General features: G+C 51.6%; 1 protein-coding gene across 2 annotated transcripts in view; it reads right to left on the bottom strand.

The window, feature by feature from the left end:
* LOC146869650 (DNA topoisomerase 2-alpha-like) overlaps positions 1-21631 on the bottom strand; it is a 163499-nt gene that overhangs the window by 68997 nt on the left and 72871 nt on the right. For both annotated transcript variants that reach the window (XM_085609488.1, XM_085609504.1), the window contains one exon: positions 43-243. In XM_085609488.1, coding sequence (XP_085465614.1) covers positions 43-243 — 201 coding nt within the window. The remainder of the gene's footprint in view (positions 1-42; positions 244-21631) is intronic.

The raw sequence follows: 21631 nt of genomic DNA, 5'->3' as shown, positions 1-21631 counted from the left end.
CAGATTCACAACATAAGTGACATTTGCATAGCTGAAGCGTACCATGGAGTTACACGTAAGCGGGCTTTGTAGCTTGAAAACCTTGTGCAGCCCAGCAGCCTCTGCCTCAGCCAACTTCTGCTCGGTCATAGTAATCACGAAGCGCACAGTGGTGTCCGTGTGATACTCTCTGTAGTCCTGAATAAGAGGCGGGCTCTTGTCGGTACCATTCATCATGGGCTCCAGCACCTGTTCTTTGTAAGCCTGGGTAGAGGAAGGGAAGACAGATGTGTTGCACACATTGAGAATCTCATATGCACAATGAAGATCTATGCACTGACACCCAGGTACTTATGAACCTGCTTTCTAGTGTCATTGGAGGTCAAGTCAAATCACATTCAATAGATTTCAATGCAAATCTTTACACATTGCATTGTAGCACTATAGCTTAAAGGCAGGGGACATAATTGACTTTTTGCACTATATCCCATTACTTTCAAATGGACCATTTCATTGCTACTTAAACTGAAGAAAAGCTGCTGTATGTTCCACAAACGACATTTGGTACTTATCCTCATCTACCATGAATAATTTTTAGAGCACATTAATCAACTTGGCTGCCAAGTACTAGTGTTCCAAAAAAAATATAAATCGAGCCTAGACTTAAAATTCAAACACTGCTCTCCACCAGAAGTGGAATCCTTGTAAGAAATTACTACATACTGAGCCCTGTACCAACATGTACAGGCAGCTAACCGTGCTAGACGCATGGGTCCAGACCGTATGCACTTTTTGCCCACTTCATCTCATTGGTGCTAGGAGTCAGACAGCCCTGCCACAACACGTTGGAAGTTTGTGACGTGGGCACATTCTACAGACACAGCAAAAGCTGGCTACATCAGAAGCTCTAGGGTACTTTGTAGTAATCAAGCAGTCAGGATTGTGATTAACAGGTTTATTAAGGCTACACAGAGGAGAGAAGGTAACCACCAACTCCCACAGCAACTCCAGCTCAACTGAATCCACAGCACAGTTACTAGGAGCTATAGAACATTCTTAGACTAGAATGGAACACTGGCAACATAGCTAAAGCAGAGTGAACAAACACACCAAGTATAACATATCTTCCTCCTTGCCAAAGCAAAAAAAAAAAAAAAAATTAAAAAATACAATCAAGATCTATATCTAGCAGGTTTAACTATTGGTCAGAAACTTCATCCGACGATGGTTTGATCTGAGCAAGGTGGTTCATAAGTTTGACAAAAGGAGGCTGAGACCTTGGAACAAACCTTTACAACCCTATTGAGGTTCCACTAATGTCCTCCTGAGACTAACAGCATTCCCAACAATCTTAATAACTTTAATCGACTCACTGAATTTACAAACACCTTTCCTAGTATGCACAGGGGATTTGATTCGGACCATATCCCCCACCACAAGGGGAACAACTTTAGCAGCTTTCTTAATGTCAAACCATTCCTTTTGTTTGACCTGACAATCAGTCATGTTTTCCAAAACAGTAGATATCAATCTGAAGACATCTGATTCAGACTTTACTCACTTAGCCATCCAACCAGGCCTGAAATTGGCATTGGCCTTTCTTCCTCTGACCAACTCAAAAGGACAGACTTTGGTTCTATAGGACAACACCGCACTCCTCCACCAAACTGTCTAAAGCCTTCTGAACATGTTTTCCCACTCTCGCCCACCTGATTCACTCCCCAATCTCTCGATACATTCTCTCTACATGTCCGTTTGACTGGGGGTGATATAAAGAAGTCTTACAATGCTCAACTCCTGATTCTGACGCACAAGTTACTACTTGTGTAACGATATATCTGTAAGAGACATTAGTTAGTGATAGATTCCTTACCTTAGAATATCCCCAGGCGTCAGACTGGATCCAGAAAGTCTGCGCGTCAGTAGGTGGCGTCGTGCAGCACCGCTTCCGTCACTGGCGTCGTATGCGCCGAGATGACATCACGGAGACTACTTAAGCGCCACCCATGCACGCTGTCAGTTCTGTACACTACTTTCCACGCCAGGAACGCAGAGCCATGCAAGAAACTGACTACTGGTGCCATGAAACTAGGGCCCTGAAAGGGGATGACCTTAACCCTAGAAATCAGTTCGCAGAACGGGGAGGATGGGTGGGGCGGTAAGGAATCTATCACGAACTAATGTCTTACAGATATATCATTACACAAGTAGTAACTTGTGTATCTGAAAGAGACACGTTAGTGATAGATACCTTACCTTGGAATAGATACCCCAGCAATACCAACCCCGGTGGTGGGTCTGCTAATAGATTACACCAGAAAGTCACGGAGAACAGAACGGCCAAAGAAGCAGTCTCTCCAGACCGGACTGTCAAGGCAGTAATGCTTGGTAAACGTGTGCAGCGAGGCTCACGTAGCTGCCCGACAAATGACTTGCAAGGGGACGCCGCGTCCCAAGGCAGTAGTGGCTGCCGTTGCCCTGGTAGAATGGGCACGTAGCCCCACAGGAGGCTCCATCTTAGCCAACGAGTAACAGGCCTTGATGCAGAGAACGACCCATCGAGAGAGGGTCCGCTTATGCACAGCCCGACCTTTTTTTAGCGCCCACGTAGCCAACAAAGAGCTAGTCATCCACCCAGAACTGTTGTGTGCGCTGCAGATAGAACGAGAGCGCACGTTTTGGGGTCCAGACGGTGGAGGCTGAAAGAAGGTGGGCATAGTGATGGTCTGCCCGATGTGGAAGGGCATGACCACCTTTGGCAAAAAAGAAGAAAGGATCCTTAAAACCACCTTGTCCGAATGCACAGAAAGGAAAGGAGGCTTGGAAGAAAGAGCCTGGAGATCACACTCTTCTGGCAGAGGTGATGGCTACAAGGAAAGCCGTCTTGAGATTCAGAAGACGCAAAGGACAGGTATGAAGGGGCTCGAATCTTCTTCAGCACTCTGGGCAGAAGTGGTATAGGCGGAAAGGCGTACGATAGACCGCAACTTCACTCGCGACGAAAAGCGTTGCCGAGCGAGTGCCGCCTTGGAAATTCCAACGCGCTGAACAGATGACATTGCGCGTTGTCTTCGGTGACGAATAGATCTAACCAAGGCTCTCCCCACTGCTGAAAGAGACCTTGCACCACGTCCGAGTGCAGACGCCATTCGTGACCCATCAAGCACCAGCGGCTGAGTTCATCCGCCCTGGCGTTCAGAGAATCTGCCAGGTGTTGAACCACCAAGGTAATGTCTTGACGTTCCAGCCAGGTCCAGAGGCGCAGAGCCTCCTGACATAGGGTCCACGAACCCACCCCACCCAGTTTGTTGCAATACCACATGGCGGTGGTGTTGTCCATGAACACCTGCACCACACTTTGCCGGACAGAGGGAAGGAAGGCTTTCAGTGCAAGCCAGATCGCCCGCAGCTCCAACAGATTGATATGGAGCCGGGACTCCGCCGGAGACCAGAGTCCTCTGATCTCCCCCTCTCCAAAGTGGCCTCCCCATCCCAGGAGGGACGCATCCGTCACCACTGTGTGCTCCGGTTTGGGAAGGGAGAGGGATCTGCCATTGACCCAATCGCGATTTGTGAGCAACCACTGCAATTGTCGTGAAGTGCCCTCCGAGATCTGGACATGATCAGACAGGTTGCCCTGATGCTCCGCCCACTGGAACTTCAGGTCCCACTGCAGAGCCCGCATATGCCATCTGGCATGTGGCACCAGCAGGATGCAGGAGGCCATCAGGAGCCGGAGGGTCATCCTGACTGAAACCCGGGATAGAGTCTAAAAGATCGGAATCATAGCCTGAATATCCCGGACTCGCTGTTTGGGAGGATAAACCCCGAAACACAGTGTTAAATCCAGAACCGCTCCAATGAAGGGGAGCTTCTGAGAGGGACTCGGGTGCGACTTTGGCACGATGGAGAACCCCAGCAAATGCAGGAGGTCGGCTGTAGTCTGAAGGTGGTTGACGACTGCCTGGGGCAAGCCCGCCTTCAGCAACCAGTCGTCGAGGTAAGGGAAGACCAACACCCCTGACCTGCACAGGTGAGCTGCGACAACCGCCATCACCTTCGTGAATACCCAAGGGGCGCTGGTAAGTCAGAAGGGGAGCACGGCAAACTGAAAATGCTCCCGGCCTACCGTAAACCGCAGGCAACACCGGTGGGCCGGCAGGAGGGGGATGTGAAAATATGCATCCTGCAAGTCCAACGCTACCATCCAGTCTCCAGGGTCGAGGGCAGCCAAAACCGGAGCCAGAGTCAGCATTTTGAACTTCTCCTTCCGGAGGATGCGGTTGACGTTCCGGAGGTCCAAGATGGGACGCAGACCCCCTTTGTCCTTCTTGGGGACCAGAAAGTAGTGGGAATAACAATCACTCCCTACTTCCAGCCCAGGAACGCACTTGATGGGCCCCCATGGCCAAGAGGACCGTGACTTCGTGCTGACGGAGTACCAAATGGTCCCCCCGATATGCTGTGGCACCGAGGTGGCATGGCTGGAGGGGAGAACTGAAGGGAAAGGGAGTAACCCCTGCGGATGATCTGCAGCACCCACTTGTCAGATGTGATATCGCACCAGTGGGGGAGGTGGTGACTGATCCTGCCACCCACCGGCGTGGGGTGCTCCACAAAGCACAGATTAGGAAGATTTAGAGGTAGAAGCAGCAGAGGTGGACTGACCCCCACGCAGATTCCCAGACCCGCCCCTGCGGAATCAGAGTCCGCGCTGAGGCTGGTTCTGCACAGGCTTGCTGAAGGAACGTGCCTGGGCAACCCTGCCATAGCCACGAAAGGAACGAAAACCAGGAGTGGCTGGGATCTTTGTGGAAAGGCCCAAGGACTTGGCCGTGGCCCGCGAGTCCTTAAAACGTTCCAGTGCATGGTCGGCCTTATCACCAAACAGACGAGTGCCATCAAAGGGCATGTCCATGAGCGAGTTCTGGACATCAGGCGAGAACCCGGTGGATCTCAACCAGGCGTGGCGATGAAGCGCTACAGTCATAGAAATCGCCCTGCCCAGTGAGTCAGCGGTGTCCAAACCACACTGAATGGTGAACTTAGCCGCATCCTTAACCTCAGCAACTGCTTGAGACAGCACACTGTGGACATCCTCAGGACACTGAGGCAACACCTGAGCAACCGTATCCCACACCGCGTGGGAATAGCGCCCAATAAGCAGGCGGCAGAGCTGGAGAAGAACATACGGCGTCGGAAACTGCGCCGGCCGGGGCCAAGCCAGCACCGTGTCCCAATGCGGATCCCTGGTAGGAACAAAATGGTCCTGGAACCGGGGCAGGGGCGGGACAAACTGCACACATTGCGGCGCCCGTGGCAGAGCCGAGAGTGGCGCTGTTGTCAGAGCCGGCAGCGCTGGACCTCATGGCGCCGGGGCTGGAGCCATCGGCGCAGAATCCTATGGGGCCACAGGATCTGGACACGGGACCGTGGGCACGCCGGCGGGAGCCAGAGACCTAAAAAGGCGGTCCATGGTGGCAAGAAATTCTTGCACCTGTTCGGGAGTTGCCGTCGGACGAAGGCGGGTAGGCCTCGGGACTCCCAGGCTCCGAAGGAGCCGCAGTGGCAGAACCCCTGTCCCCCTCGTCCGCATCCGAGGACCGACGGGGGGACGTCGGAGAGCGAACACGCTTCTTCGACTTTTTATATGTCGTCGCTTACCAGAATCCGAGGGCGAAGACATGGAGCCCGAGGAGGGACTGCAGCCCCGCGAGCGTTCCCGGGAACGGTCCCTGGACCTGGAACGACGCTGGGACGAGTGCCGGACCTCCAGCAGCTTCCGGCGCCGCTCCCTTAAGGCCTTCGGGGCCATGGCCCGACAGGACCGGGAGTCGTGGTCGGTCTCCAGGAAGTAGAGGCAAACATCGTGGGGGTCTGCCACAGACATATTGCGACGGCAGGCTCCACAAGACTTAAATCCAGGCATCCCTACGTGCAGCAAGGAGAAAAGGGAGGCAAAGTCTCAAAAGTGTAGTCAAAAAGTGATAAGGTACGTGCTCTAACCGGATCTGCGCTTGTCTGGCGCAGAAAAAGAAAGAACTGACGTCAGCGCGCATAGTGTGGTGCCTATGTAGTCTCCGTGACGTCATCTCGGTGCATAAGACGCCAGTGACGGACGTGGAGCCGCACGATGCCACCTACTGACGCTCAGGGGTACTGCTACGAAAAGACTTTCCAGATCCAGTCTGGCGCCTGGGGATATTCTAAGGTAAGGAATCTATCACTAACGTGTCTCTTTCAGATAGAAAACTTTGAAACTCATGACTCACAAATTGCGTGCCATTGTCGGAGACAAGGATTTCAGGACACCCTTCCCTCAACCATACTTGTTTCAAAAATAGGAGAATGGCTTTGGTGTTGGCTTATTTGACCATTGTGACCACAGGCCATTTGGACGCATAGTCCATGAGAACCAAAAACCCCCATGAAGGCAGTCACAAGGTCCCATGATGTCTATTCCAAGCTTCAAATAAACAACAAGAGAGGGAAGCTAGAAAGTCAAAGGCTTTCAACAAGGGTCACTCGTGTTTATTTAAAAAGAGCCCTCACTCACCAACCTAGTTGGTGACATGCTTCATCATTGGGCCCCCACCAGAGAGGTTGAGTGCCTCTCCGGTGTGCTACAACGCCAGATTACAGCGGAGCAGGTTTTTTTTTTGGTGACAAGTGCTAGTGCATGAAGTGAAATTAAAATCGGCTTACTGCTTCCTAAAGAAATTAGGTGGAGTGTAAGGCCAGGTTAAAAATATGTGGTGGATGTTATAGCTGAGTAGATTGGTCAGGCACATCCAAAGTTAAGAAGTCGGGTCTACATGTTTCAGCCTCTGAATGCTAATTGCCAGGCTTTCGTCAGGACCTGAGACCATGGCGGTATGCACACCCTAAACTATGGCCTCAGAAAGGGACCGGATTACTCATGGTTCCAAGTCTTATAAGCTCTTTCTCTAAATCGTCTAACACTGAACGGAACCCCTCGGCTTGTGGCTCCTTATTTTACAACAATTTTATGTTTGAAATCCTTTATTTTTCCTAAGGTTTTTCCAAAAACTTCAGGAAACTTATCTTTCCAAACTTGACTCTTCTTCGTTTCCAACTACTAAGACTTGCTCTAAGGCACCTGGCTTAATTATCATGCCAAAAAGTCCCTGGTGAAACCACCCCAAAATGTTGAGACCCTTGACAGCAACGTATATCTTTCCCTTGATCCTTCTGTCTTTAAACATTAACTCATCTTCAAAAAAACCTACTAGATCAATTTTACGTCCTTCATAGGACACAGATGACCTATCAGGAGGAGAAAGTTTGTGAACCTCTCCATACTTCAAACAGTTTTTGCGTAATCATAGTTATCTTAGCCCCTGAGTCAACTAACAGCTTAATAGTGTGAGGTTGCACTCTTGTCAACAACAGGATCAATACAGGAAGATGGATCACCCTCAACCACTTCTTGAGAATAACCAATGGCATTGTCTTCTTCATACGTGACTACAGATATAATCTCAGAGTCAGAATCACTGTCAGATTCAATTGAACAAACAGTTGGTTTCTTAAAATTCCTTTTCTTGAGACAAACTTTCGCAAAGTGCCCCATCTTTTTGCAATAGTTACATATTATGTCTATAGCAGGACATTTAACAACCCCCCCTCTGATGAAACGAATGACCACATCTCAAACACTTATTACTGTTTCGCCTAACAAAATTAGAACTTTGAGGTTTAGACTTGGATGAAGTGTTAGCTGCACTAGCAGAAAAGTTGGATGAATTAGCATTGGATTTAACATGTTGTTTGGAAGAACTGTTAACATTGACGTTAACGACATCATTAAGTTTTTCATCAAGCTCTTTGAGAGAAACCATGGAAATTGCAATACTTTTGGCAATTTTTATAGTTTATTCTAAAGAGGGATCTGCCACACTCAAAAGTTTGTCGGATATTCTTGTCTTTACAATGGCAGACTGTTGGAAATACTCCATTCCCACACCGGAAAGGGTGGTGGTAATGGGGTCTCCCCAGACACACAGTGGTAGCTTGGCTCGAGTGGTCAGGAATCAGGCACCGTGCTAAGCATACGTCATACCCATACAATAACCATGCGTGCATCCGTTCCAAAAACGACTCTACACCGTAAAAATTATGAAAATATCTCTGTTTATCTTCTTTTTCTCTTAGTTGCTGATTAGATAAATAATAACACAATCACAATATACAAGGCTTTCTAATTAGTGCAGGTCAAATAAATACTGGCTTAATGATTCAATAAATAGGGGTGATCATAAATAATTAAGGCATAAATATAAGTGCAATACATACAGGCAATTAAATATTCTGAGGCAATAAATACTGCAAACCAATAAATATTGTGCGACAGTAAATACTGTGGAACAATAAATACAGTGGAGCAATAAATAGGTTAAATACAATAAATACAGTGCTCTCAATAAATAATTAAAAGCTGACAGTGACACTTATAGAATCAGATCACATTTAGATTATTATGGGCTGATTTGGCCTAGGCACAGCTTGTAGTTATGTGGATGGCTTGAGGGTGTCTACTCCCTGGCTTGGACAAGGCTGAGGCCTAAACTGAGGTAGATCAAGGGGGGAATACTAGAGACCTGGCTCTCACTCTACACAACCCCTCTGAATTAGTCTCAGCTCACCCCTGGCACAATCAAGCTGGTTCCAGCACCTCTCCAGCCCCTAGGGTAGTCTCTCAGGATTCCACAGGGCCTTAGGCGCCCTCTATTCCACTTACTGCCCTTTTTCTGAAGCTCCGACGCCGCTGGAGTCGTGTCGACGCCGTGAGGCGGTTCCGGTTCGATGTCGGCGGCCTCGGCACAATGTCAGTTCTTGACGACGCCGGTAGGCGGTTCCGGTTCGATGTCGGCGGCCTCGGCTCGATCTCGACCTCCGATTCGATGACGTCGGGCAGTCTTGGCTCGATGTCGACTTCGGGCGGCTCCGGTCCGATGGCAACCTCAGGTTCGATGACGTCGGCCGGCCTTGTCTCGATGTCGACTTCCGGCGGCTCCGGAGTGCGATCCCCACTCCCGACCTCCGGTGCTCCTCTCCTCAGGTTCCTGCGACTCCGGAGTGCGACCTCCACTCCCGACCTCCGGCACGCTTCACCTCGGTCTCCGGCGACTCCGGAGGGTGGACTTCACTCCCCCGTCGAAGCCGCTCACTCGACCTCGGGTGACTTCCTCCTCGACCTCTGGTACTCTCTACGACCTCCGTCGGCGCCCTCTCTCGACCTCTGGCGGCTCCGGGTACGACGTCTGCTTTTCCAGTCAGCGCCGCTTCTCCACCTCGGGCTCCGGGTCTCAGGCTTCTCGACGTCGGACTCCAGGGAAACCAGTATCCAGGTCAGGATCTTGCTGTTCTTGGGATTCTAAGGCCTGTTCCTGCTGTCCAGGTCCTTAAGATGGTTTTTCTTGCTTCTTCCCACACAGGGCTCCAGGCTGGGCTCAGTCAGTAGGGACTAGTATCAAGGGTGGGTTTATGGACCCCACTCCAGGCACAAGTTTCCACCCCTGCTGCCTCACTCCTTCCTCCTTCAGGTTTCTGCTGCTCACTCTTCACCAGTCAGGTGCCAACTGCCAGCTCCAACTGCCAACTCTCTGTCTTAGCTTCCCAACATTCTAAACCGCCTCCAACTGTCACAGGGCTCCTGAATGTTGCAGAAGGTTCTAGTAGGTTCCAGTGGGTTCTGATGAGGTCACAGGTGGCCACCATTTTGTGCTCCAGGCCCTCAGACAGAAGTTCCAGGGGTAGATAAAAAGGCTCCCTGAATCTGCAGCAACACTAAAAAATCTGGTGGTTCCCAAAAAGGAAAAATTCTAACAGGGTTTGAGGCAAAAGTGGGACAAAATAAATAATGATGAGGAGGGACTACCCAAAGGGCTGACAGGTCTAACACGCGTCCCCCCCCAGCTGAAAGTGGGGAGAGCTACCCAACCCCTTGGGAGTTCTCATCACTAAGGCGGAAATACCGAGAGACCGTCTGCATTGGCGTGGTCCACTCCAGGCCGATGTTCCACCTGAAAGTCCATTCCCTGTAGGGAAATAGACCACCTCAACAACTTGGGATTCTCCCCCTTCATCTGCATCAGCCAACGAAGGGGTCTGTGGTCGGTCTGAACTAGGAAGTGCGAGCCAAACAGGTATGGCCGCAGCTTCTTCAGAGCCCATACCACTGCAAAGGCTTCACGCTCTATTGCACTCCACTTCTGTTCCCTGGGAAGTAGTCTCCGGGATAGGAAGACCACGGGTTGATCCAGACCCTCTTCATTGAGTTGCGATAACACTGCCCCAATGCCATGTTCCGATGCATCCGTCTGGACAATGAACTCCTTGGAAAAGTCTGGGGCCCGTAGGACCGGGGCCTCGCACATGGCTTTCTTCAGTCTCACAAAGGCCTGCTGACAAGCCTCCGTCCAGACTACCCGTCGAGGTTGTTTCTTGGACGTGAGCTCCGTGAGGGGGGCTACGATGGTACAGTACCCCTTCACGAAGCGGCGGTAATATCCCGTGAGGCCCAGAAAAGCTCGGACCTCAGTCTGTGTCTTGGGGGGTTCCCAGGCCATGATGGCCTCGATCTTCGCCTGGAGGGGTTGCACCGCTCCCCTACCCACCAAGTGTCCAAGGTACACTACCGACCCCTGCCCGATCTGGCACTTGCTGGCCTTGATCGTCAATCCAGCTTGTCTCAGGGCCTGGAGAACAGCTTGCAGGTGACGCAAGTGATCCTCCCAGCTGTTACTGAAGACGGCTATGTCATCCAGATAAGCAGCAGAGAAACTCTCCATTCCGGTGAGGATCTGGTTTACCAGGCGCTGAAACGTGGCAGGTGCGTTCTTGAGCCCAAAGGGCATCACACAGAACTGGTAGTGGCCATTGGGCGTGGAGAAGGCTGACCTTTCCCTTGCTCCATCAGTCAAAGAGATCTGCCAGTACCCAGAAGTAAGGTCAAAGGTACTCAAATATTGGGCAGCTCCCAGCCGGTCAATCAATTCATCCGCCCTAGGGATCGGATGAGCATCAGTTTTGGTCACTGAATTCAGTCCCCGGTAGTCCACACAGAACCTCAGTTCCGGTTGGGCACCCGGTGGTGCAGCTTTTGGTACTAGTACCACCGGACTGGACCAGGGGCTGCTAGAAGGTTCGATCACTCCTAGCTCCAGCATCTTAGTGACTTCACTGTTAATGCTGGCCTTCACCTTGTCTGACATCCGGTAGATCTTGGACTTCACAGGTGGGCTGTCTCCTGTGTCCACGTCATGGACGCACAGGTGAGTCCTACCCGGGACAAGGGAGAACAACGAAGAGTACTGCCCCAGGACCTGGCGACAGTCCTCCTGCTGTTCAGGAGTTAGAGATGGGGAGAGAATCACTCCCTCCACCGACCCATCCTTCTCTTGAGACGCAAACAAATCGGGGAGAGGCTCGCTTTCCGCGTCCTCTGCTCCGTCAGTCACCATCATCAAGATGACTTCGGGCCTCTCGTGGTGGGGTTTGAGGCGGTTGGCGTGCAGCACCCGTAGGGGCTGACGAGGGGTCTTCAGGTCCACCAAGTAGGTAGCCTTACCCTTCTTCTCCAACACCTCAAAGGGTCCTGACCAGCGATCCTGGAGGGCGCTAAGCTCTCCTGGTTCGATCACCCACACCTTCTGGCCAGGCTCCAACTCCACCGGGTGAGCATTGTGGTCATACCACGCCTTCATCACTGCTTGGCTGGCTTCCAAGTTGTCAGAAGCTTGCTTCCACAACTTAGCCATTTGGCTCCGGAAGGCCAGCATGTAGCTCACCACATCCTGGGGAAGCTTTCTGGGAGTTCTTTCCCATCCGTCTCTCACCAGGTTGAGAGGTCCACGTACAGGGTGCCCATAGAGAAGCACGAAGGGGCTGAAGCCCACTCCCTTCTGTGGCACTTCCCTGTAAGAAAAGAGTAAACAGGGTAGGAGGACGTCCCATTTCCTCCGCAGGCTTTCAGGCAGACTTCTGATCATGCCTTTCAAGGTTTTGTTAAACCTCTCCACCAGACCATTGGTCTGGGGGTGGTAAGGAGTTGTGAACCGGTAGGTCACTCCACACTCCTTCCACATCGCCCGCATGTACGCTGACATGAAGTTGGTCCCCCTGTCGGACACAACTTCCTTGGGAAAACCCACTCGGGTAAAGATTCCCATCAGGGCCCTAGCCACAACAGGTGCTGTTATGGTCCTCCGAGGTATTGCCTCTGGGTACCGTGTGGCATGATCCACCAGAACCAGGATAAACCTGTGACCAGCTGACGTTGCCGGATCTAACGGACCCACAATGTCGATGCCCACCCTTTCAAAGGGGGTGCTAACGACAGGAAGTGGTTCCAGGGGAGCTTTTAGCTTCACCCCTGTTTTCCCACTGGCTTGGCAAGACACACATGTCCGGCAGTAGGTATCGGACGACACTTTCATCTGAGGCCAATAAAAGTGTGGGACAAGACGGGCGAAGGTCTTGTCTTGCCCCAGGTGTCCTGCCAATGGTATCTCGTGAGCCAACTCCAGAAGGAAGGCTCGATAACGTTGAGGGACTAGCAAGGCTCGTGATGATCCATGTAGGGGTGCCTTGGGTTCACTGTAGAGGAGGCCATCCTCCCAGTAAACACTGTAGTTCCCTTCAACGTTCCCTGCTGCCTGGGCTTTGGCCTGACGCCTCAGTCCCTCAAGGGTAGGGTACTCCCTCTGGCCCTGGCAGAATTCCTCCCTGGTCGGGCCTCCCTCCACGTGCCACTCGGCCGGGATGGGTAGGTCCTCCAGTTTGGTAACATCCCCCACCGCAGACTCCTGGTCCACCACCTCCGGTGGCCTATCCGTCCTACGGGGTGTGGACGCCGAGGCAGGCTCCTCCTGTCCTCGGTTCTTCCCTTGACTGGCAGCCGGCTGGGCCTTTGTTCCAGGCTCCAGCCGAAACGAACTCCCTCTCCGGGTAGTCGCGGACCTTGTGCTAACACAGGCCCAGTCAGGTGTACCCAGCATCTCAGTATGAGTCCGATATTCCACCTCCTTCCAAGCATTGTGCTCCATGTCATTCCCCAGTAGACAATAGACTGGCACGGCAGGGCTTACGGCAACTCGAAGTGAACCTGCAACCCCCCCCCATTCAAAGGGAACCTCGGCCACTGGATAGTGGCCTGTTCTGCCGTCAGCCATCGCGGCTGGGTGGAGTACATCGGGAATTACCTGCTCTGGAGACACCAGTTGACTACGTACCATAGTCATACTGGCTCCTGTGTCTCTCAGAGCCTCCCCTCTTTGGCCGTTGATGGTGACCCACTGCCCATACTTTACGGTATTTGCGGGCACCTGGATCTTAGGAACCATCTCCCGTTCTCCCAGGGACACTAAAGTGACACCCGCCCACTCCCTTCCCTTAGTTAAGGGCATCTCCTCCCCGAGCACTACACTAGCTACTCCGGGGGTCTTTCCTCCAATGGGAGGGGGTGGTCGTTTCAGGCACTTCGGATCTCCTTTATAGTGTCCAACGCCACCGCACTCGTAGCAATGGACAACCCTTGGCTGCTGACTCTGGCCAGGATTAGGGTTTCTGGGTGGGTTAGCCCTAGGGGCGAATCCTGTTCCCTTCCCTTAGAAGTTATTTTGGGGGCCTTTGGAGAACTCCTTTTTCTTTTCCCCTCCCTCTTTCTTCTGGGGGGTGCCCTGTCCGGCCTTTTGAGTATCCCCTCCAGTCCCCCTTGTGGACACCCGGGTACTAGCCCAAATGTCCGCCTCCTCAGCAAGCTTCCGGGGACTGGTCAGCTTGCTATCCACCAGGTGTTGACGCAGTTCAGGGAAACATTTCTCGAGCAGGTGTTCCTTCAGTACTAGATCAAACAACCCCTCGTAGTTCCTCACTTCACTGCCCTGAATCCAACCCTCTAGTGCCTTCTTTGCATAGTCCAGGAAGTCCACCCAATTCTGTGTGCCCAGTTTGTGACTACCCCTGAACTTCTGTCTGTACTTTTCGGGTGTTAGTCCAAACTTTCTTATGAGCGCCACTTTCATGGTGGGGTAGTGGGTCTGCTCATCCTCCTCGAGGGCCAATAAAGCATCCCTACCAGCTGGAGGCATGTACTTGTACAATCCCGCTCCCCAGTACTTCTCTGGAACCCCATGGGCCCTTAACGAGACCTCATAGGCCGCTAGCCACTTGGCAATATCGTCGCCCACTCCATAGCTAGCTACTATGTCCTTTGGCAGGTAGGGTTTGGGTTCCCTGGTGAACTCTCTTTCTTGGTCTTTGCTGCCACCATTAGGAACAGTGTGTGCCCCGACTCTTAGGATCTGAAGATCTATCTCTTTCAGCCTTAGCTCATGAGCCATCCTCTGTTCCTCCTTCTCCTTCTCCAGCCTTGCTAAGTCCCATGTGAGCTGTCTTTTCTCCCTCCGGTCTGTTAACTCCACTTCAGACAAGCCACCGCTAGAGGCACTGCTGCCCTTCCTGGAAAGTGTCCTGGGCCCCGCTGACAGGTTCCCCACCTCAGGTTGGTACAAACCAGCTCCCTCACTGTCGGGCTCTCTATCCCTGTCCTCCTCCTCAGCCTTGCTTTCTCGGCGTGCCTCCCCCCAAGCCCTTAAGCTGGTTTGGAGTGCACCCTTCTTTGCTCCTGGGGGACAATACACCCCCTCCCGCTGACAAAACTCCCTGAGTTGGGCCACAGTGTACGTTTCTAAATTCTCCAGTACAAACTCCATCTTGCCCACTCAGGTCAGAGGACAGTTATTTGCAGTAACTATGCAGGGGGGTACCTTATATAATACCTCCTCCCACCACCAGAGTAAATTTGGAAAAAAACAAAAACCCACAATTAGGAAGGCCGCTTTGAGAAAACTCTCGGTGTAGGCCTATGGACTACCCACAGTTATTGTTGAGTATACATAGGCACAGCTCTATCCCACCACTGAACACCAATTAATGTTGGAAATACTCCATTCCCACACCGGAAAGGGTGGTGGTAACGGGGTCTCCCCAGACACACAGTGGTAGCTTGGCTCGAGTGGTCAGGAATCAGGCACCGTGCTAAGCATACGTCATACCCATACAATAACCATGCGTGCATCCGTTCCAAAAACGACTCTACACCGTAAAAATTATGAAAATATCTGTTTATCTTCTTTTTCTCTTAGTCGCTGATTAGATAAATAATAACACAATCACAATATACAAGGCTTTCTAAGTAGTGCAGGTCAAATAAATACTGGCTTAATGATTCAATAAATAGGGGTGATCATAAATAATTAAGGCATAAATATAAGTGCAATACATACAGGCAATTAAATATTCTGAGGCAATAAATACTGCAAACCAATAAATATTGTGCGACAATAAATACTGTGGAACAATAAATACAGTGGAGCAATAAATAGGTTAAATACAATAAATACAGTGCTCTCAATAAATAATTAAAAGCTGACAGTGACACTTATAGAATCAGATCACATTTAGATTATTATGGGCTGATTTGGCCCAGGCACAGCTTGTAGTTATGTGGATGGCTTGAGAGTGTCTACTCCCTGGCTTGGACAAGGCTGAGGCCTAAACTGAGGTAGATCAAGGGGGGAATACTAGAGACCTGGCTCTCTCACTCTACACAACCCCTCTGAATTAGTCTCAGCTCACCCCTGGCACAATCAAGCTGGTTCCAGCACCTCTCCAGCCCCTAGGGTAGTCTCTCAGGATTCCACAGGGCCTTAGGCGCCCTCTATTCCACTTACTGCCCTTTTTCTGAAGCTCCGACGCCGCTGGAGTCATGTCGACGCCGTGAGGCGGTTCCGGTTCGATGTCGGCGGCCTCGGCACAATGTCAGTTCTTGACGACGCCGGTAGGCGGTTCCGGTTCGATGTCGGCGGCCTCGGCTCGATCTCGACCTCCGATTCGATGACGTCGGGCAGTCTTGGCTCGATGTCGACTTCGGGCGGCTCCGGTCCGATGGCGACCTCAGGTTCGATGACGTCGGCCGGCCTTGGCTCTTTGTCGACTTCCGGCGGCTCCGGAGTGCGATCCCCACTCCCGACCTCCGGTGCTCCTCTCCTCAGGTTCCGGCGACTCCGGAGTGCGACCTCCACTCCCGACCTCCGGCACGCTTCACCTCGGTCTCCGGCGACTCCGGAGGGTGGACTTCACTCCCCCGTCGAAGCCGCTCTCGACCTCGGGTGACTTCCTCCTCGACCTCTGGTACTCTCTACGACCTCCGTCGGCGCCCTCTCTCGACCTCTGGCGGCTCCGGGTACGACGTCTGCTTTTCCAGTCAGCGCCGCTTCTCCACCTCGGGCTCCGGGTCTCAGGCTTCTCGACGTCGGACTCCAGGGAAACCAGTATCCAGGTCAGGATCTTGCTGTTCTTGGATTCTAAGGCCTGTTCCTGCTGTCCAGGTCCTTAAGATGGTTCTTCCCACACAGGGCTCCAGGCTGGGCTCAGTCAGTAGGGACTAGTATCAAGGGTGGGTTTATGGACCCCACTCCAGGCACAAGTTTCCACCCCTGCTGCCTCACTCCTTCCTCCTTCAGGTTTCTGCTGCTCACTCTTCACCAGTCAGGTGCCAACTGCCAGCTCCAACTGCCAACTCTCTGTCTTAGCTTCCCAACATTCTAAACCGCCTCCAACTGTCACAGGGCTCCAGAATGTTGCAGAAGGTTCTAGTAGGTTCCAGTGGGTTCTGATGATGTCACAGGTGGCCACCATTTTGTGCTCCAGGCCCTCAGACAGAAGTTCCAGGGGTAGATAAAATGGCTCCCTGAATCTGCAGCAACACTAAAAAATCTGGTGGTTCCCAAAAAGGAAAAATTCTAACAGGGTTTGAGGCAAAAGTGGGACAAAATAAATAATGATGAGGAGGGACCACCCAAAGGGCTGACAGGTCTAACACAGAAACTGATCTCCAATCGATTGCTCAGTGAAATTGCCAAACTTACAATCTGCAGCAAGCTTGCGTAAAGTTGAGATGTAAGAATCTACATCTTCAAATTCCGTTTGTTTCTTTTTGAAGAATGTGTCTCAAAACCATGAGGCTCGGTTGTTTATCGAATCTGTGTTCGAGTTTCAACACGGTTTGCTGATATTCATATAAATCTTGAGATTCTTCTTGTGTTAATGGTGGTAAGTGTTTAAAGATTGACCTTCCTTCAAACACTAATGAATGCAGTAGTAAACATTTCTTCCTCTGCAACAAAACGAGAAGCACCAATGGCACCGAAGTACGTTTCGAAAGCGTTGTGCCAAATTTCCTAACAAATTGAGGGATCTCCTGCAGAATCTAGAAATGCAGGAGGTTTAGCAGATTGTAAGGTGCACATTTCTGATGAAGAAATGATAATTGAACAATAAAGATAGATAAATAAGAGTAAAAAGAAGGAGTAGTTTCTTACCTGTAACTCCAGTTCTGTAGTAGGGGTATCTCTGTTATAGTCCTAATCTATGAATAATCCCCGCCCATGTGCGGGGACCCCGGAGCAATCAAAAATCTCTTAAGCTGTCCCGCATTTGCAAACCTGCAAAGACACTTAAGAGACAGACAAAATAATACAGCCTAATCACCACAAGGCTGCACTGGCCAGCACTTCCTCTGAAGTGAACACAAAAGCCAAAATAAAGTTGAAATGTCATTTTTATTCACATTTGACATGTTCCTTTATTATCACACACTCCCTTCACCAAAATCCCTTTAAACAATAGAGAGGAAGGGGTGGACAGACAAGCCCTATAGGCTGTCATTATGTGTCTGCTAAAGGGATACCGTGCCTTTAAGAAACTCTCCAGAGACCCCCGGTATCCCAGGATGCACAGCCAACACAAGTTACTTTCAGTTCTTTTTGAAGGTGTATAACAACAGGCCTGATACCGTCAGGTTACTCCACCGGGGAGGAGGGAGGGTCGCTTATGACTATAACAGAGATACCCCTACTACAGAACTGGAGTTACAGGTAAGAAACTACTCCTTCTGTAGTAGGGGATCTCTGTGTATAGTCATAATCTATGAATAGAATGGCAAGCCCATCCCAACCAACAAGAAGCGGTGGAGTAAGACCAACCACCAACAAATCACTGTGCAAACAAATTCCTTAGCGAAGCCTGTCCAACCTGCGCATCTGCCCTAGCATCAGAGTCCAGGCAGTAATGCTTTGTAAACGTATGGACTGACTTCCAGGTGGCAGCCTTACAAATGTCAGCAATGGGGACATTCCTAAGCAAAGCGGTGGTAGCCGCCTTTCCTCTAGTCGAATGTGCTGTAGGCTTACCCCCTAATGTTTTATTAGCTTTTTGGTAACAAAGCTGAATACAGGAAACAATCCATCTGGAAATGGACTGCTTTGAGGTAGCTAAACCAGTTCTTACCGAACCATAATTAACAAACAGTTGATCCGACCTGCGGATATCTTTTGTCTTATCCAGGTAGAATTTCAACACCCTACGCACATCAAGTGAATGCAGAGACCTCTCCGCCGGAGAGGAAGGATGCTGAAAAAACGTAGGCAAAGTTATCATCTGATTCACATGGAAATCTGATATCACCTTAGGCAAAAATTTAGGATGGGTACGCATCACTACTTTAGAAGCATGGAAAACAGTATACGGCTCTTGGCAACACAGAGCCTAAATCTCACTCACCCTCCTGGCAGATGTAATGGCTACAAGGAAGGCCGCCTTCCAAGACAAATGCTGCAGCGAAGCCTTATGAATAGGTTCAAAAGGCTCCCTCATCAATCTAGATAACACCACATTCAATTCCCAAGGTGGAGAAGGCCTTCTAACAGGGGGAAACACCTTACGCAAACCCTCCAAAAAATCCTTAATCACAGGGATTTGAAAAAATGAGGTTTGAGAAGGGCCCTTCCTATACGCAGTCAGAGCTGCGAGATGAACCTTAATAGATTGGAAATTAAGCCCAGACTGAGCTAACTGCAGCAGATAAGGCAAAATAACGTCTTCCTTACAGGATGTAGGGTCAAAGTCCTTCGCCTTGCACCATAAGCAGAATCTCTTCCACTTATAGGCGTAGGAGGTCCTCGTAGACGGTCTCTTAGCCTCTTTTAAGATCTCCATACAGTCCTGAGGCAGGTTCAAGTGTCCATACTGCACTAGCTCAGGAGCCATGCTGCCAAACTCAATGACGAGAGATTGGGGTGAACCATCTGCCCTCCGAACTTCGTGAGGAGGTCCGGCCGGCACGGCAGGCGCCGGTGCGGCAGAACAGACCGGTGAAGAAGGTCGGTGAACCACCATTGTCTCGGCCACTCCGGAGCAATCAGGATCATTCTGGCTCTGGATTGCGACAGCTTGATCAGCACCGCCGGAATCAGGGGAATGGGTGGAAAGGCGTAGAGAAAGCTGTTGGACCAGCTGATCCATAGTGCATTCCCCAGCGTCCCTGGTTGGTAGTACCTGGACGCGAAGTCGCGGCATTTGCTGTTTTCTGCCGTGGCGAACAGATCTATATCCGGAGTGCCCCATTCTGCGAAGACGTCTCTTAGCACGTCGTCGTTTAGCACCCACTCGTGGTTCTCTTGAACGAGTCTGCTGAGCGCGTCTGCTTGGGCATTCTGCACTCCCGGCAGGTGGGTCGCCGTGATCGTCAGATTCCTGGCCACCAGCCAGTTCCAGATCGCCTGTGCCTCCCGAGACAGGGTGCGTGACCGGGAGCCCCCCTGCTTGTTGAGGTAATACATGGTCGTAGTATTGTCCGTCTGAACCAGCAGGGAGGACGTCCTGAAGGAGGGATGGAACGCCTTCAAGGCCAAGTGTACTGCTCTGAGTTCCAAAAAGTTGATATGGTAGGTCGTCTCCATCTGCGACCATATCCCCTGAATCTGAAGAGGGCCCGAATGCGCTCCCCAGCCCTGGAGAGACGCATCGGTCACTATGGTCTGGGCCGGAATGTCCTTGTGAAAAGGGGTCCCCTTGCAGACATTCTCTGGGGAACACCACCATTTCAGAGACTGCCGAGCGTGCTGAGACAACTGGATCTTGTCCTCCCAACGCCCCCTCCTCTGGTCCCATTGATCCTCCAGACATTCCTGCAGGGGCCTCATATGCAGACGTGCATTGGGGGTGAGGAAGATGCAAGAAGCCATCGACCCCAGTAATGAAGACACCGTCCTCACCGTAGGAGAGCGGGCTGAGATGAGATGCAGAGCCTTCCCACGGATCGATAAGCGTCTCTCCTCCGAAGGACACACGCTTGCGGTCAAGGTATTGACTGAGGCCCCCAAGTACTGGAGACACTGCACAGGGATCGGCACTGACTTCGTCATGTTGATGTGCAGCCCCAGACGGTGAAGCAAAGCCGCCGTCCTGTTGAAATGGCACTGGGCTTCCTGATAAGTGGACGCTTTGATCAACCAGTCGTCCAGGTAAGGGTACACAAACACCTTGGTCTTCCGCAGGTGTGCCGCGACCACTGCCATGCACTTGGAGAACGTCCGTGGCGCAGACTTCAGGCCAAACGGGAGTACGGAATACTGGTAATGGTTGTTGCCTACCAGAAACCTCAGGAATTTGCGATGCTTCGGTGCGATCGGCACATGAAAGTAAGCGTCCTGCAGATCTATGGCGCACAGCCAGTCTCCTCGATGCAACTGAGGGTAAATCTGATGCAGGGACAACATACGGAACCTTTCTCGGCGGATCCACCTGTTTGCTTGACGCAGATCCAGAATAGGCCTGAACTCGTTCTTGTCTTTTTTTCTTACGAGAAAGAACCGTGAGTAGAGACCTCTTCCTTTTTGCCTCAAAGGAACAGCTTCTATCGCCTTCTTTTTTAATAGAACGTCCGCCTCCCGCTGGAGCTCCCGCACCATGTAAAGGGAGCGCACTGGTGGAATCTGTGGAGGCGAACTGGTGAAACGAAGACAGTAGCCATTGCAAACAATATTCAGCACCCACTTGTCCTGTGTTATTGTCCTCCACTCTGCCAGGTAGTGTTGAATACTTCCCCCCACCGGAGCGGGTAACGGATGAGGGGGAAGTAACTTTTCAGGGCTTCGACCCGGACGGGCCTTTGTTCCCCGCCGAGGACTGATGCTGGCCTCTGCCCCTCTGGCGCTTCTGAAAGGGCTGCCTCTGGTACTGCTGCTGTTGCTGGGGCTGTTGCTGGGGGCCCGACTGACGCCCTTGGCCCCTCTGCTTGGTGTAGCGCCTGCCCGAGGAACGGAAGGACCTCCTCTGCTCCTTAGGCCGCTCCAGCCCCACCGCCTTCAGAGTCTCCGCCTCAGCCTTCATGCGGGCCATCTCGTCATCCGCATGCGACCCGAATAACGTCGTGCCAGAGAATGGTAGATTGGCGATCTTCTGCTGCGCTTCCGGCTTGAGCGGAGTCAGCCGCAGCCAGGAATGCCTCCTCATATGTATGCCGTGGCAGTACCCATGGGCTGCCAACAATGACACGTCCCCCGCCGCACTGATGATCTGATTAGAGACCATCATGCCCTCGTTCAGCACCTCTTGAAAATCCTCCCTCTTGTCTCTGGGCAGGGAGGCCGCGAACTGTTGCAGGGAGTCCCAAAGAGACCTGTCATAGCGCCCCAACAGAGCGGAGGCGCTAGCGGCCTTCATTGCAGTAGCCGACGTGGAGCACATCCTCCTCCCCAAGGAGTCCATTTTGCGACTCTCCTTA

Source organism: Triturus cristatus, chromosome 1_1 (genome assembly GCF_964204655.1).
Source record: "Triturus cristatus chromosome 1_1, aTriCri1.1, whole genome shotgun sequence".
In the NCBI taxonomy this organism is placed as follows: domain Eukaryota; kingdom Metazoa; phylum Chordata; class Amphibia; order Caudata; family Salamandridae; genus Triturus; species Triturus cristatus.
The sequence above is the reverse complement of the archived record's forward strand: the minus strand, read 5'-3'. Positions and strand labels throughout refer to the sequence as shown.